Source organism: the organism of the source record quoted next, unplaced genomic scaffold (genome assembly GCF_019419815.1).
Source record: "Pyrus x bretschneideri cultivar Hongxiangsu unplaced genomic scaffold, Pyrus_bretschneideri_v1 Contig66, whole genome shotgun sequence".
Lineage (NCBI taxonomy): Eukaryota > Viridiplantae > Streptophyta > Magnoliopsida > Rosales > Rosaceae > Pyrus > Pyrus x bretschneideri.
The window spans coordinates 1,007,341-1,025,631 of NW_025999805.1; the positions used below are offsets into that span (position 1 = coordinate 1,007,341).

The window sequence follows — 18,291 nt, forward strand, 5'->3', positions numbered from 1 at the left end:
TTTAAAAGGGTAAATTACACAAAACTACCTCAACTTTAAGTTTAACGACACTTTCATATCTCATCTTACCAATTTGTGCCAATGTCAGAACTCCGTCAGTTTTTCTGTTAATTTCTCTGTTAAGTGCTGACGTAGCTAGAGACGGGTCCACTTACTAATCCAAATGGATTAAAAAAAATAAAATATATTTTTAATAATTAAATATTAAAAAATTAAAAATTAAAATATTTTTTTATATAAAATTGTGGGACCTCTCTCTCTCGCCTCTCTTCTCCCTCTATGTGCACCTACATCCCCCAAACCCAGAAACCTTCCCACCCGTCCCTCCCCCCCTAACCTTCCTCCACCACCCTCTCTCTCTCCTCTCTCTCTTTCTCTCGCCTCTTTCTCTTCTCTCTCTTTGGGCACCTGCATCCCCAAAATCCCAAAACCCAGAAACCCTTCCCACCCGTCTTCCCCACCCCCTTCTCCCCACCTGTCGATCCTTCGTGTCGGGCCCACCGAATTAGGCCCTGCATTCTTGTTACCTCGCCGCTCTTGTCCCAAGCACCCACTGCAAAAAAAAAAAAAAAAAAAAAAAAATCTGGATTTTTTTTGGTCCAAATTTTTTTAAAATAAAAAGGTGAAGAATGGACGAAGGAAGAAGATGAAGAATGGATGAAGGTGAAGGTGAAGGTGAGAGAGATAGAGAAGAAAGAGAGAGAGATGGAACGCAGGGGAGAAAGGGAAGAAAGGGAGAGATGGCTTCGGATCAGGAAGAAAAAGGAGATCCACACACCCCAAATTACTCCTCACACACCCCTTATTAATTTATGTCTGTTGATCTTCTTCGTTTCATTCGATTCGATGGCCGAAAATTAGGAGGGTGTGTGAGAAGTAAAATGGGGTGTGTGGATATCACACCCCTTTATTAACTGCTTTGTGAATACAAAAGTACATTTCTTTTTTGGGTAAAATACAAAAAACTATCTCAACTATTGGTGTCATGGCACTTTCATACCTTATCTTTTAAAATTGACAATGTCATACCTCATCTTTAGAATTTGGTCCAATGTTATACCTTATGTTACTTAGCCATTTACTTTTCAGTTAAATGCTGACGTGGCTTGATTCGAGACCCACTTTCTATTAAAAAAATCATTAATAAATTATTAAAAACTAAAAAAAATTATTTAATATTTTTTAAATATTAAAATAATAATAAAAAGTTAAAAATAAAAAACCCTCATTTCATCCCTCCCTACCCCCTCCCCCCTTCCTCTCTCTTCTCCCCCATCTTCATCTTCTTCCCCAACCTGCAAACCCCAAAAAAAAAAAAAAAAAAAAAAAAAATCCAATTTGTCTTCCCGCACATCCACACTCAGTTTCCCCCTCCCCGCCCCCTCTTCTCCCTCTTGCAATCCAGAAAAAAAAAAAAAAAAAAAGGAAACCCATATCTCGTCGGCGGGAAGATGGGTGCGTAGAGAAGGTGGAGGATGGGTGCGGAAAAGATGCGGAGAATGGATGAGAGTGGTGGATTTGGGGTTTGATGGGTTTTCAAAAAAAAAAAAAAAAAAAAAAATTTTTTTTCTTCCTCCTCCTTTTTTTCCTCTTCTTCTTCTTCTTCTTCTTCCTCCTTCTCCTTCTCCGTCTCCTTCTTCTTCTTCCGCAGGAGGGTTAATGGGTTTTCAAAGATAAGGTATGAAAGTGTCATGATATCAATAGTTAAGGTAGTTTTTTGTACTTTACCCTTCTATTTTTCATGGTTGTTATTTTATCATATGATTTTCTTTATTTGTTGGTGAGTTATATTCACTGCTTTGGTAGGGAATTTGGTTTGGGTGAATGAAGAGAGGGGTTGAAAACTTGAAGGCCAACGAATAATGGGTGTAGGCAAGGAGGCAATGATTAAAAGGGTGGAATAGTAATTTGCGGTAACTTTATTTATTTTGTTTTAATTTTTTTGGTACGAAGAAGTCATCTTTCAAATTCAGATCTCACATTTCTCTTCATGTTGTACCAGAAACATTTTCTTTGGATTTTAACTTGCGTATACCTCAATTATACAAAACATATTATGTGTATGTAATACATTTTTCCTAATACAAAATACATTTTGGTATAAGGCATTTGCCAGCGTTGCAAATCGAAAAAAATAAATAAGTAAGTGTTCAATCTTTGATATAATATGATGAGTTTAGAGTTCAACATTTAAGGTTTGGATATTAATGATTGTACATTTGTTATAATATTGTGAATTCGAGAATCATTCAATCTCATTCTCGTTAATGGTAATGGAACCTTTACGTTTGATTTGTTGTGGATTCTGACTACTTAATGATTGCCACGACTTTGTTTTCAGTGTCAAAGAGGCTCCTTTCTTGGCTGTAATCGTTCAATGACAAATTCAGATCATGCATACCCAAAATGCAATATATGCTTGGTTATTCAGCCACATATTGACATACCCACATTCAATTAAGACTCCCAAAGAACGTAATTAGGTCCTAGACTTTCAGCATGCTCCCCACATAAGTTGTGTCGATTAACACGACTTTTTATTGCTTAACCCAAAAACCACTAACTTTTCGTGTCGTGCCTAATTTTTTCATGTCTAATTGCAACCCTCGCCCACTAAATTGGCAGGTGTTTTCTTTTCATATAGAACCAAAAATTGGGTTTGGAAGCCTAAAAGCATCATAGTTGTCACTTCGTACTATGGTCTAGTAGTATTCCTCTTTTACTTGTAAATGAGAGGTCTTAAGTTCTATTCTCGTTAAAAGCAAATTTGAACCACATTATTGCTAGCACATTGTAACCCCCTCCTAGGTTCCATTCTCATTAAAAGTGAATTTGAATTACATTATTGCTAGCACATTATAACCCCCTCCTTTTATTTAGTATAAATAATATCGTTTGTCTAAAAAAAAAAAAAAAAACATCATAGACATGCTTCAATCCCACAAGAATTGCCGGAATCCTAATTGGGATCGATCACATTTAATTGCAGAAGAGAGAGGACCACGTTTTGGGTTTGCAAGATCAACCCAGGTTTGCCTGATCTTGAACAACAACCGAGCCCATTGAGCCCAATCTACAAAAGCTTAATGAAAATATTACGAGAAAATGCACAAATAGATCTCTGTCATATTCATTTCTCGATAAATATGTTGCACCTGAGTAACTTAAAACTTATGCATAACAATCTAATTTTTTTATTATTCTACATAAGTAATAAGACTATTATGTCATATATTTTAATTTTGAACAGAAGCTTTGTAGCCTACCATAAGATAATTGACATCGAGAAATATGTCAAACCAAACACAACTAATCGAAATTACTATATTCATTAAATAATGATGATAACAATAAATAAATAAATGCAAATACAAATGTAATAAAATGGGTTTCTACTGCTCTATAATCCATATAAATGTAGCACTAAAATATAAGATAAGTCCCAACTAACATCAGACCTATCAGAATAATTACTCATCAAACTAAAACAACCCTCATCTTAATTTCTTCCTTCAGTAACCTGTCGGAAACTCGCACGTCCCATACTCTGTCAACAAAACAAAACAAAACAAAATTAGTATGCTTAGTATAAAACCATTCTAACTTCTAATTGCGTGCTAGATTATTACTCGCAAAACAAAAGCCATCACCCTTTTGAGTAACAATTGATCAATTTTAGTACAGGCCATTAATTTGGTATGCTAAGAAATTAAAATAATATAAAATTAAATTAATTAAATCATGAAATTTAGAGATGAAATAATAAAGGAGAGTGTTCCGTACTTGGAGGTTGAGCAACAACGTAGGCAGCACCGCCGAAATTGCACGTGCCAGTCCCGCGCGCTCTCTTCTGATAAAAACTGTTGAACGCATACGAAGCGTGCGCCTCAAGCGTGTTAGGAGTGAAACACGTGGACCCCTCCTGAATCGGACGACAGTCAGCTCCTCCCTCCCCGCAAGCATAATCCAGTGCGGCCTGAAGCTTCTCCTCCCCTGCCTTCGCATTCGCCACGCACCACGTGCTCCCGGCGGAAGGCGACGCAGTCGGGACCAGAACCTTACTCTCATTGGCCGGAGATGACTGGTCCCCACTCAGGCCGGCCGCCGTAAGCGTTATGCCGTAAACCTTCGTCTCGTCCGGATAAAACAGTCCGTAGTTCCTCTCCGATGTGGGCCCGGGCTTCTGATCCTCGTTAAACAGGGCGAATAGATAGACGTTGAGTGGGTCCTTTGGCTTCAAGGGGGTCCCACCTCCCGTCAAAACTCTCCTCACCAAGTTTCCATTATACGCCGCCGCATTGGCTTGCCCTGAGCCAATCTCGTTCTCGTCACCTTTGGAGGGCCATCCGGTCTCAGTCACCACCACCTTTACGTCGCCATGTCCCACAGCCGACATGGCCGCGAAAACGGCGTCGATTTGGGCCTCTAGCAAACTGTAGTATTTCAGGCCGTTACCCGAGTCTGGATTTCCCGGGTTGGTCCGGAACAGAGCGTAGTCGAGAGAAATCTTGTCGGAGGTGGACTCGTACGCGAAAAACGGGTAGGCGTTTATCATCAAATACGACGATGTCTGGGTTAAAAATTCCAAAAGGGGTTTGATGACGGGCTCGATTAAGTCGGGTTTGAAGGCTCCGGCAGAAGGCGGGTACGAGGAATTGAGGGAGCTGAGGGCAATTGGGGAAGAGAGTTTGATGGAGCTGAGGTTGTACTTGACGAGGGAAGACTGGATGTTTTTAATGGCGGGGACGAGGAATTGGGTGGTGTTGTTTGGGTCGACAAAGACCTCATTGCCGACGGCGATGGCTTCGATTTGGGTTTTGGGGTGGTAGTGGGAGATGTTGGATTGGACCCATTTGTCGGCGAAGGAGGGGTCGCTTGCGGCGGAAGAGAGGAGATCGTTGGGGAGGGCGACGACGACGCTAATGCCGGAGTTAGCGAGGGCCGTGAGGACGGTGGCGTCGGTGTCGTAGAGCTTCACCTTGTTGATGCCTTGGGATTTGAGGAGTGCCACCACTTTTTCGGGCGGCGGTAAGTTGTCGGCTATCCGGCCGTAGTTTATTCCAACAGTACCTGTTTCTGCAAATAAAAAACAAAAACAAACCGATTAAACTTAGTGAGTTTCATTTTACATCAAGGTAATTAATTAGCAGAAAATGTACAAAAATTGTACTATGACATGCAATAGACTAATGAATAGTTGAACGTAGGATCAAAAAATTAATAAACAAGCATATATAACATACAAGGATTTTGATATATATATTATAAAGCGGTGCATGCTAGAAAATCTCAACAAACGTATATGCATATATGAAAAATATTACGTACCAGCGGAAGCTGCAAAGGCGAAGATTGGGAGGAGGAGAGAGAGGAAGAGAGGGAATGTGAAGGTGGCCATGCCGATGCTCTGGTTTCTGAGAGAAGCAGAGCACGAAATGATTAGGGTTGATGGGAGTTTTTGTTAAGGAGTATTTTAGGGTTTATTTATAGACTAAAATATTACAAGGTGGTGGAGTGGAGATATTGAGATTGAGGGAGGGAGGGAGTGGGTTTAGTGGGAAAAGAGAGGGAAGGAGGTGGGATTGAGTTTGTAGGACCCACGTGAGAGAGAGACATCTGCCAATGGCAGAAAAATGGCTATTTCCGCTCCACACTCCACATATCGCAACGGGCGGAAGCACATATCAACACGACCGTTGTTTGTTGCATGCTGTTGGTGTTGGGTGTTTGGTTTTTTGAATAAATTCTAGTATGGGTCTCCTACCCCATCTGATCGGGGTTTATCTCTGTTTTGACCGTACACGTGGCGCTTGATTGAATCAGACGGATGGAATATGTGGTTTTTCTTTCGAGGGGTTGTGCGTTTGGTGGCCGACTTGTCAGTGTCACGATGCGTCAGATCCATTGCTTGCTTGCTGCATGGAGCTTGCACGGATATTGCAATTATGATGTTTTAGGGGAAAATGAGTGTTGTTTCAATCATGTCCCAAATGTGAACGTTGGTTTGTCTTCTATGCTTTGTTTTCTTTGCTTTCTCCGAAGCATTAAGGTCTTGCGAAAGTCGTACTGATACTAATTGACTCATGTTAAAACGTAATATATCTCGTGGGTTAATAACACTTAGTAATATAACTGTTTAACACAAGATTTTTGGAATTTTAGAATTCGTAAATATCTCACCCTCATTTAACAAAATATTATTTAATCTTTATTTGGTATTTTAAAACTCGTAAATATCTTACTCTCATTTAACAAAAATAATCTTTGGTCCGTATTCGAATGGAACTCTATGTTAATGTATACCTTTATTTTATCATCAATCAATGAATCATCATCACGAAACATATAATATTGAGAGATTATATTCACACATATCAAATTACTTCTCCCACACCCTTTTAATTTTTTAATATTGTTCTATCAAGTGTTAGTGGTGTGTAGAAAATATTAAAAAAATTAAAAAGGTATGAGAGAAGTATTTGAGGTGTGTGAATATAATCCCTTATAATATTTTGGGGTCAATGCTGTACAACATTTTGTCAAGAAAAGAATGTAAGAAGATTTCGTATGATTCTTTCTAATGTGGTACTCCAACTATATGTATTATGTTATAACGTATATTGTTCAGATTGTTGAGCTAATTAATTAATGAATATCAAATGTGCTCGATCATAAACCACATTCACATGTATTAGAAGAGAATTAAATCTTAATGGAGTTATTTATTCATTTTGCAAGACACAAAGGAAAAGAGACACAAAAATAAATAAACTCAAAGGAATATGATCCTCTCCAGATCTCTTCTATTCGGATCTTTTAGATTCTTTATTCATCTTCGTTCAACCGAAAATCAAACGGTCAAGAATTAATTTCCTGTTCACCTTCATCTTCTCTTGTTCATCTTCGTCCATCTTCACCTTCTCATGTTTATCACCTTTCATCTTCTTACATTTTAACCTTCTTTTGTTCATTTTCTTCCCTCTTCTTCCCTTTTTTTCATATCTCTCTCTCTCTAGCTCCATAATTGAAGGATCCGAATGAAAGAAATCCAGAAAGAATCTTAGTCCAAACCATAGCGACTAGATTGTCATGTCAATTGTCCAAAACAACTAAAGTATATAATTACGTCCAAAAAAAAAAAAACTAGAGTATATAATTGTACAATAATGAATTAGATAAATATTGAGCCACTATAAATATCTTCTTACTTAATATTAAAACCATCAATTATAATATTATGAGGCCATAAGACACAAGTTTTGTTATGGTGTATGTAGATTGGTTCACATTGCTCCAAAATTCCAAATAGTGCAAGGCAAGGGATAATGTATGCAAATTCTGGGTTGGTTTAGTTTGGAAAATCCAAATTAATTAAGCTGTAAGCATGGCTTATTCTGACCAGATGCATGCGTGCTCAAAACTGCTCAATTTCGTATTTTCCGCAACTGTGCTACATGTCGTATTACTTAAACATCATTTCCCGAAAGCATTAATTTTGTATTATTTTAGTTAATTACCTTCCCTGGTTTGATCATGTGAAACCAAACAACTCATTTGTTTTTAAGTAGCTGGATTAGCTAGATAGAGACCCTACCAATTATGGTTTAGGGTTGAAAGAATATCAGAGAATCAACAACGTTATCATTTACAACGGCTAATTAACCAGGTACTCGGCTGGTCTCTCGTAGTGATCATTGATTTGTTACTTTGTGAGACATATCAATCTAACCCCCAAGTAGTTGAGGCCTATACATAAGATACCATAACTCTCCCAAAACACAAACAAATATTTACCAATTGGATATCTCCAAATTAATTAAGAGGAAAGACTTCAGTTTTCCCTAAGCGTGTATCCCTCTCTTCCTAAATCTCATGTGATTATAATGAGTGATATGGAAGAAAGGAATATAACTCCAGGGACATGCAAGAGTCTCTCAAACTCAGTAGTATGATTAGTTAGTTGGGGTTTTTTTTGTTAACTTATAACGTTGAATCAAATTGCATGCTTTCTGACACACAAAAACGCTTTTTGTATCATTGGAGACCTAGATCTAACTAAGAGACGTTTTAAAACACACTTTATAAGTGCATTTTCATAAGTAATATCTTTTGGACGAACACGCTTTGTAATGAAATATTGTTAACGAAACTACTACAAACTGGCTATGTAGGTTTTGATCTTGTGGTGATTGGTCAGATCCTCTTTTCTCCAAAAGAGGGTTGGCGCTATGCATATTTAGACAATGATAAAGAGGCTAATCTCGCAAAACCCTTATGTGTGGTACTTCTTGTACAAGTGTGTGGTCATTCTTTCTCCAATCTTGGCTCTAAATCTCTCCTATCCCCATCGATTAAGAAAGGAAAAACCATAAGTGGTGCTGAGGTAACAACGCGCGTAGAGATCATCCCTTTCCCATGCTCTATACATATATATTTGGAATTTGGTTTTCTTACTGAATACGTTAGAAGTAGGTAGTGTAGTTGGGAGGAAATGTCGAAGTTAGTGAATCATGCTCAAACTTGTTCAGCTGGGAAAGGGAGACAAATTTAACTCCATTACTTTGACTTGTTTAGAGGGCAACAGTAAACGCTAAAAGAGGCAGGTGCATGGGCTATTATTTGGTCCCAACATTCATGTGGTTGGTTGGTTGCCAGAGATTAATTTCTGGTTACCAAAACGTATACAGAGGTGCATGTCGACACACATTATTCACCCCATGTGTTTGGGATTTTTGGATACTTTGTCACTTTGCTGCGGTGGTAAGTTGCCCACATTTAATTAACTACAATTTGTTGATTGCATGCAGGATATTTCGTTGGGACATCTCTTTCCTTCTCCGCTAAGAATTTGTCGGTGATGCGAAGACTATTTGTTTTTGGAAATTATTTCGCATGTGTGTTGCGTTTTGGGATTGGGATTTGGGCAAGGCTTAGGCTTTGAAACCCTAGGAAACATGAGCGCAGGATTGGCAATGAGTCAAAGCGATGATGGGTAATGCCATTCTCATCTTTATCTCTATCTCCCTCAAGTATTTTCACTTCATTCTCGCCTTCATACTCGTAATTTCAAATTAGGAATTCACCATCGTCCCCAATGGTAAACGAGTTACCTGCCTTACCACATTAGTATTTCCTTCAACTAAAAATCTAAGACCATTTTAAAAAATTAGTACTTACAAGAATAATCATACAGTAATTTGATCATCAAAAAGTACTTTCTAGTACATCAAGTCCATAAATTTTTCTTTATGTGAGTAAAAGCACTTCTAGCGTGCTCTTTAGCCCAGTGGACAAGCTCTATTTGCAATCCAATCCCCTCCTAAACTAGCTCATAGCCCATTCGGGCAATTGGGCTAAGGGGGAGTACGTGGGAGAGGGCAAGCGGGAGTCCAAGGCTCGACTGCTTGAGGGGGAGTGATGCAAGGCTGACGTCAGCCACATTATAAATTTTTTGTGTCAAGCGCGTGAGGGCATGTCTCGGGCATATTTTAAGATGATGGGGCCCGTGTGTCAGCCCCACTTAGTCATTTTGAATTTGAACCATTTGATTTCTAGATCAACGGTCTAGTTTTTTTAGCTTTAAATTTTTTTTAGAAAAAGAATAAAAATAAGAAATGTTTGGGTGGGCCACGTATCTCATTCTGGACTATTGGATTTCAAATTTTTTGTAATTCGATAGTCCATATTAATCAAGTTAATAAATTTGTTTTTAAAACTAATTAAAAATCCGACAAAATTAAAAAAAAATATTTATTTATTTATTTTTTATAAATACCTTACCATTTTCTCCCACCTTACACCACATTTCAATATTTTCAACAATTCTAAATAGGTAAGGACACGTCGTAGGATGAAATTGGTTAAAAATCTTATTGAAATCTGTTCATAAAAATTGTACTTTCTGTCCGTATGGGGCCTTCCTACACTAGAAGTGCTCTAAGAGTTGCAAGTAGGCCACTCTTTTAACCTTTTTTTAATTTTTTTTATAATATATATAGGTTGATTTTGTATAAAATCAATAAAAAGTTTCACTATAAAAAATATATTAACAATATTTGTGTTAATTATAAATCGTTCAATCATATATTATGATACTTAAATGTATTTAAAATAAACAAAAATTACAAAATCTACTACTACAGCTGACACCCACTTCAACTAACATCCTCATTTCTCATATTTTTTTATATGTTGGAATAGGTCAATACGAATTTTGGCACTTCAGCACAACGTCTATATCATGGTTCTATTTTTTACATTTGAATTCAGACGCTGTGTTGTAGTGTCCATTTCCTAGATTTTATTTATTTATTTATTTTTATCACTCACATGCCTCCTACGCTTCACACTTCACGCGACTTTTGTTTTCTACATTTGGATTCAGACACTTCAACATAGTGTCCCCTTTTCTGGTTCTGTTTTTTTACATATATGGATTCAGACTATATGTTGCAGTGTTTGTTTACTGGTTCATTTTCCATCCTTCACACGCCTCCTACACTTTAGACCTCGCGTGACACTTGTTTTTTGCATTTGAATTCAAACACTTCAACGCAGTGTCCGTTTCCTGATTCTATTTTTACATTTGGATTCAGACATTATGTTGCAGTGTCTGTTTCCTGGTTCTGATTTTTTCCATCACTTGTATGCCTCCTACGCTTCACACCTCAGACATTATTTGGATTTAGACGCTGCGTTGCAATGTTCGTTTCCTGTTTCTCCAGAGGCTAATGTACACGTGCGACTACTCATTCCTGAACCATGTTGCCACCATCCGCTTTATGATCTCGTGGAGGTCGTTGATGGTTCTGGAAGGAATTGTGTCAATTATGATGTCATAATCGATAATTGGCTAAGCTGTTGGCAAGGTACGAGCCATCTAAGACCTTTTGTTCTTTCTAAATATTTATCCAATTAGCTGATTAACTGAGAGGGAGCTAGTCTGAGAGAACAAAAATTTGAATATGCCCTGACCATGCCATGTGCTAAAATCAAACAAATATTTGAACTGAACCTTACTAACTGAAAAGAAGATATAAAATGACGAATGCAAAATTACAAATATTGAAAATATGTCTGCTTGGATATTGTATCTGCTAAAAAGTTTAAATCTACTTACATGAAGGTCCATTAAGTCAAAAGCAATGACATTTGAACTCTCAAAAGCTTAAATCTACTTACATAAAGGTCCATTGGATCCTAATGAAACTTTAGTATGATGTTTTAGAAGCATAATGTGGATTTTTGGAAGTTTTCAGATTAAAAATATGTGATGCGGATCTTCCAGATCGAGTTACGTAGGGGTCTGGACTCTACCGTCGATTTTTGACTGACGGTTGACTTTTGGTTAATGGGTCTCAAATCATTCTAGAACATCTTTGGGGATGTGTTTTATGTAAGTTACGTGTTCTATCGATAAGAATTCTGAGACATGACTGAATATTTGTTTTAGGCGACGATTGTTCATGATGCCTCGATATTCGTGCTAGGGAGTTGTAGCGTGGACCTCAGGTAAGTGGGTATTTTTCCCTTTTATAGTGTGTGTGTATATATATATATATACAAATATGTATATGTAGATATATATATATATATATATATATATAAACTTTACGGTTTCCTAGAAATGTTTTTATATGGAACTATGCTTTGCTTGCCATGTCGTAAATAAGTTACATTTTAAATATTGCATTGTTACACTTGTGAATTGTATTGTGTGATGCTACGGAGACTCATGTAAGCTTCAGGTGAGTATTATGTGATTGAATGAGTTTTATTGCATTGGTATGCACATATTTATTTAGAGCTCATCATGGCTGCACCACGATATTAGTGCTCCTCCCGGGGCTAGGGCGAGCCTTCACATGATTGTTCACCTCCCGCACCACACGCTCACATTGGATCCAAGTCTGGTGCCAGCCTGTCGTACAGACCACAATAGGTGGTTCCGACTCGTAAGTGACCCGTGATTTATCGCACATCTTTCAAATGACCGTAGCACTTGAGCGTATATATTTATACCCAGCCTATCGTAGAGGTCACACTAGGTGACTCTGATTCGTGTGCTAGCCTAGATAGATGAGCTACAGGTCCAGTCGTACAGGTCACGTTAGGTGACTCTGGCTGGCATACTATTTTATATTGGTTTCACACTTGGCTTACATTTATTATTGCTGAGATATTATGACATAGCATACTTCAGTTTTTGCTGCTCTTGGGCATTGGTTTTTATACCTATGTAGTAGTATTATTTTCTGGAAACTATACGGGTTTTACGGCGATGAGTTATAACACTTTCAAAAGGTTTTTATTAAATTTTTTTTTTTTAGGCCCACTCACCCTTGTTTTTCACCCTTCTAGGTGTTAGTATCAGAGTTTTCATACCAACAAGGATTATTGGCAAATCTTGGTGTAGGCGATTATCATCGATGGTATAATTCTCACCCTATTTTACTGTACTGTACTTATATTTTGTCATCACTTGTGAATTGGGTTCATTCCCGCTCACAGCGCACTCTTGTATTTAAGCACCTTTAGGTTTAAATTTATTCACATTTTCCACATCACTACACTTTATGGCTTCGTCACCTTCCTAGTGTTAGCATCACAGCTTGATTCGGAGTCCTAATTGACATTTTGGGTTGGGGTGTGCCAATGCAGGGAAACGGGTCAAAAGAGGGATCCGGTTCCCTCACTTCCCTCATTTCCTCCCTTCCTGATTGGGCAGCCCCTCTCTCATTTCCCTCATTTCTCTTCTTTTCTCTCCAACCGTAGCTACACGCGTGACACCCAAATTATTGCTCCAACAAAACTGAAGCCTCCAGATTAATGGTCAAATGACCATTTTACCCTTACATTCGCTCATTTGTATCTTCTTCGTTATAACGTCGTTTCACGAACAGTTTCGCGTATGCGCTCATAGGATCGACCTTTATCCAAATATGCCAAGAAATACGACGAAACATATAAGGATAAAATATGTCCTCGTATAATTCTGTTTAGCCAACTAGGGGTATTTTCATCTTTTTGTCACTTTTCGAACAAATATACTCCGTAAATATAAATACGTTGTAACTCTAAATACGACTAGAAAATTCGTAATTAATAATAAAGTCCAGGAACAGGATTTCACATTTCCGTTCATTTGAATTTCTTAATCTTCAATTAATTTGAAATTCATAACTAAATCGCATATTAAAAAAAAAAAATATATATTATCAGGGTATTACAATACTTATACTAGAAACAATAATTGCCATTCAGTATTACGGTCTGGTAGTATTCTTCTTTACTTGGAAGTGATAGGTCTTAGGTTCGAATCTCAGTAGATGGTGAATTTGATACCAAATTAGGTTGTCCATTATGTGGCTTAACCGAACTCCCCCTCTCCAAGTGTAAAAATATCGATGTATTAAAAAAAAACGATAATTAATACAGGCATGGACACGTGATCATAAATTTTAAATATTCAGAAAAAAATTAGAAGAAATCAAATAAAAAATAAAAAATCAAACGGTTACATGTAATTACTAGGATTTTAAGATGCAGAAAAATTCATTTATGAAATTCTAAACAAGAATTTTGATAGACATGGATACGTGGTATAATCAGAGTCACTTATTTTTTTAAAATTAATCTCATCTGTTCAATACTAAATAAATAATTGAATTATACATTAAAAAAATTGTGAACAGTAACAACCATGTCATTATTCATAATGGGCTGAGAGTCAATAGTACCAACTATGAACAATTTATTTTTTTTATTTTTAACAAACGATAATATCTAAACTAAGAGATTGAGAGAGTGAGCTAAGCCTTACTTTGGGTTTGCCATAATAATGTGATTCAACTTTGCCCTTGACGTGAATCGAATCTAAGACCTCTCACGTAAAAATAAAATAGAATACCACTAGACCGTATTACCAAGTGACGGCAATTTACTAATTTAAATGAATGGTAACTATCATAAGTCCAGTCCTACATCCAAATTCCCTAAATAGGTGATAATGCTCTTAGAGACCACAAGCATTCCAATCCAAACCCAACTGAAGCCCAATTTGAGAGACTAATCTAAATGGGCTTAGCTTAAATGAATATGTGAGGCCTAACTAACTGGGCTCAATAATGTACGACAGTTGGGTGGAGAGAGACAGGCACAAACTTTGTTTTGATTGAGTTTTAAGAGTGTTTGGAAGTGGTGGTAGGTCTCCCATCTCATAAACAGAGTCTCTCTCTCTCTCTCTGCACTCGGATCACACAGAGAAGAATCAAAGAAAAATGTCAGGCGTCACGAACCAGGAGGAGGACAAGAAGCCCACCGATCAGGCCGCCCACATCAACCTCAAAGTCAAGGGCCAGGTCCTCTCTCTCTTAGGGTTTTGTTTCTGTTTATGGAAATTTGTGTTAATCTTGAGCAACATATACCCTGGAAAATTGAGTTTTGTTTTGTTTTTATGTTTTTGGTTTTGAATGTTTCATCAAGCATGTTTTGTCTCTCCTATGTTTTATGTTTTTTTTTTCCCTTGTTAGAATTTTCCCATATGAGTTAGGATTTGCTATTTTTCCTAAATTTTAGAAATTTTGTGATGTTTGGTATTTTGATTTTTTTATATTTTAATTTCTTTGCATGTGCCCTTTATTTTTTGATGTGGTGCCTGAAATTGCTGTTCAATAAACCTTAAACTGACCTTATTTTCTTAATATTTTAGAGATTAGGGATTGTTTTATGAAAGAGGAATTTGATATCAGCCTTGAATGTTTTCTCCTTTTACTTCACAAATTTTTGGAATTTTACTAAGCGATCTTAAGGTTTGGTGACAATAAACACATTGGTGCTCTTTGTATGTGATTTATTGCTAATGCTGAAAATATATTGGTTTGATTATGTAGGATGGGAATGAAGTGTTTTTCAGGATCAAGAGAAGTACCCAGCTGAAGAAGCTTATGAATGCTTACTGCGACAGACAGTCGGTGGAGTTCAACTCTATTGCATTCCTGTTTGATGGCCGTCGTCTCAGAGCCGAGCAGACCCCTGATGAGGTTCGTTTCTTTCTCACTCTCCCGATATGTCAGTATGTGTGTGAATGTTGATTTTGATGTTTGGTTATTGAATTCCGACTGACTATTATTTCTTCTCCTGCAGTTGGAAATGGAAGATGGGGATGAAATAGATGCAATGCTGCATCAAACTGGAGGTTCTTTTGCCTAATCAATGAATATGGAAGGTTGTTTTCCTAGTAGGAGCTAAGTATATGTAAACTATCTCGAAGGGCGATGTCTGTACTTTTAGTATCTATCAACGCTACTAGTCGTTTTAAGCTTTATTGCTAGATGATTGTCAATACTTGGCAATTGTGTGTGTATTAAGTACGGTGTTATGGTTTCAAAGTATATGAGGTATGGTTTCTCGTCTACTTTCTCTCTGTGTGGCTTATTCTTGTATTCTTGGCACTAGTATCTGGCTGTTCTTCATGCGACTTGTATTTCTTTTCGTGTGTCAATGGTGGTCTACAGGTTTGTGAATAATGGTTGAAGTTTGATCATGAGGAAGCAGATGGATGCATCATGAGATGGTCTGCGTGACAAATCCTTGGCTGTCAATTGACTCGTCAAGATGAAATTGTTGCTTGACTTGTCAATTGCTTGTTGAATGTTGAGGATGATCATCGTGGGTGATTAGTGTTGGTTTTGGATACAAGACCATGAATCACATCAAAAAATCAATGACATTGTGACACGAAAATTTGTCATCATTGACACTTGATGAAGTGTTGTTAGCATTTAATTCGTTCTTAGCTGCTGCTTCACATTTGTTTTCCAGCCCAGCTTACGTTTTTCGCCCTTTTGCATTAGGAAGCAGTTTGTCCTGTCTAAGCTTCTCTGCTGTCAGGTCATCGTAGGATTATTTAGGGGTTTCTTTGGTACCTAGCTTTGGAGTGGATTGGATAACTCGTGAATCAATCTATATTGAAGGTGGAGGTGATTAGACATGAAAGAAACAATCCATCTCATTTCTTCTGTTGACATCTTTGAATACAGTGAGTTAGCTAATCCATTGCATTGCTAGACACCAAACAAGCTCTTAAATTTGAGTGTTTTAGTACTTCTTTTGGTAAACTTATTGAAATAGTATTTTACCTTTCAATAGCTGTCATAGTACTCTCTGATTTTTGGATGAAATTGGGGGCAACGCCAACGTATTGTTAAAGAGTGCTTTGCCTGTTGCATTTGCTTGGTAGATTTGAGTTGTTTGATGTTCCATCGAAATACTTGAACAGTACACTCTGTTTTCAGCATCGAAATACTTTATGATCTTCCATCTTGCAACTCCTTCTGCACCGTGATTACCAGCTTACGACCATGGATTGTTTTCAAGAAATTAGGTGGCCGCAGCTAACCTGATGGACCGACTGTGATGGTTGCAACATCCCGTCGGAAGACCTTGGCCTGTCGCCAAACCAGGGGACCAAAATGTCGAAAGCGTGTGCCATACTCTACCAAGTTTTCTTTGCTGTGAAATGGAATTTTCTGATCCAACTCTCATCTCTTGTTCTATGTGTTCACCTATTACTGATTACATAAAGGCTGTGGCGAACATTTATTAATTGGTGACGTTATTGAGACTAATTCTTAGTTGAGTTTGAATAGACCATTGCGGATGAAAAATTGCTGTGTACGGCGTTCTTTTTGTCAAACGGTAGTGTAATTTATTAACATCAACAACAAAAATATTTAAGAGTCGGATTGGCTTCAGAGGCATCCCTCTCATAACACTCTGCTTTAAAACCAAACGTAGCTACATGAAGAAATTTGCGTTGTGATTGAAATACGGTGGTATCTCACGGGTACGCAATAATCATTAACTGAAACACGGATGGTACATTCACCGCTTGATTACTGCACCTTCGAGGATAGAAGCCAAACCAAGCTGCCAAACACAAGGGTTTGCAAATGGGAAGCAAGGACACGAATGTCATGGATAATCCCTTCCACCCATCTCCGTTGTCTTCCCCTCACACAACCGTATACAACCACCGCATTAGCAAAACCTCGTTCCAAGCATGCCGTCAATCCCGCTCTAACTGCCTCCGCCTCCGCCTCCGCCATTAGATTATGCTAAAACTGCAAAAGAAACCACCAGCTCCACCACCCCTTTGAAGCACCCTGTAGGTGGAGAAACCCCAAGCATGCCGTCAATCCCGCTCTTACTGTCTTAGCCTCCGATTCCAGAGTCGCTTCTTTCTCTAGAGATGGAGAAACCCCAAACGCAGAGTTTGTGATCTTCCTTGTCATTATCGATGGGGTTTGAAAACTGCTGTCAGATTCTTGTGATGGGACTTGTGATTATAGATAGGGTTTGAAAATTGACGGCAGCAACTGTCAGTTTCTTCTACCTTTTTCTCACCCCTTCTCTCTCCTAAAATGGAGGAGGAGTTGGTTCGGCCCCCCCTTGGGTTCAGCTTTTGCCTGGTGGAAGAAAGCGATAAACCAAAAAAGCAACTGCACATAGCAGTTTCAAACCACAACATGTTCAACTTCTCTCCTGTGGAGTTGCAGGCTTTTATTTCTTCATTTCATAGTAGTGTTATTGGCACTTCAAAAATCTCATTCTACACTTCTCATAACTGTATTTTTCTTTCTAAATATAGAAAGTTTGAAGTATAGAATGAGATTTTTAGAGTGTTAATAACAATTCCCTTATTTTATTCTTTTTTTGTTCTTTGAAAATGCCCCCTTAAAACTTATATCCCTTTTTTTTTTCTTTTTTGAACAAATGATATTATCTATATTAAGGAGATTATGCTTAATTTTACAATATATTAACAATAATATTGTTCAAACTCATCAAACAACCTAAAATCTTACACTTACAAATAGAAATGTATCAATGTAGAAACCATGTCCTTCAGTTTGGCTTTCTCCCTCTCCTTCCACTTTTTTTTTCACGTTGATTTATTTTCATTTCCCAGGAATTTCACTCCAGTTCATTTTTTTTTTAGTTTGAGGGGTTTTTATGTCCAAATATTTTAAAGTCCTGGGATACTAAATTTTTTTATTTTTTAATATTAGAGATTAGAGTATAGAGACTAGTAAAGATGTATCGATGTATAAAAAAGAAAATAAAAAAATGTAAATTTAATTGACATTTGATAATTAATACACTCGTGAAATTATTCAAATATTATATTTGTAGGATACGTTGGCTTTCCAAATTTAAATGCCCAACCAACGTCTTATAAAGCCAGCACTGCCTCCAGATACCATTCCATGTACAGAAAGGTTATGCAAC

At 37.5% G+C, this 18,291-nt stretch overlaps 2 protein-coding genes and 1 long non-coding RNA gene across 3 annotated transcripts; 2 read left to right on the top strand and 1 right to left on the bottom strand.

Moving 5' to 3' along the window:
• The first annotated feature begins 1,652 nt into the window (after positions 1-1,652).
• Positions 1,653-2,024, top strand: LOC125472199. The gene is made up of 2 exons (XR_007254124.1): positions 1,653-1,709; positions 1,807-2,024. It is a non-coding gene; the product is annotated as an uncharacterized LOC125472199 (long non-coding RNA).
• A 1,286-nt stretch (positions 2,025-3,310) lies between these two features.
• Positions 3,311-5,488, bottom strand: LOC103951410 (glucan endo-1,3-beta-glucosidase 14). The gene is made up of 3 exons (XM_009362767.3): positions 5,329-5,488; positions 3,784-5,076; positions 3,311-3,547 (listed from the first exon to the last, which is right to left on the bottom strand). The coding sequence occupies exons 1-3, from the start codon at positions 5,396-5,398 to the stop codon at positions 3,513-3,515; spliced, it is 1,398 nt and encodes a 465-aa protein (XP_009361042.1). The 5' UTR covers positions 5,399-5,488; the 3' UTR covers positions 3,311-3,512.
• Positions 5,489-14,195: 8,707 nt separating this feature from the next.
• LOC103951409 (small ubiquitin-related modifier 1) lies at positions 14,196-15,415 on the top strand. The gene is made up of 3 exons (XM_009362766.2): positions 14,196-14,360; positions 14,892-15,041; positions 15,145-15,415. The coding sequence occupies exons 1-3, from the start codon at positions 14,280-14,282 to the stop codon at positions 15,208-15,210; spliced, it is 297 nt and encodes a 98-aa protein (XP_009361041.1). The 5' UTR covers positions 14,196-14,279; the 3' UTR covers positions 15,211-15,415.
• Positions 15,416-18,291: the final 2,876 nt, after the last annotated feature.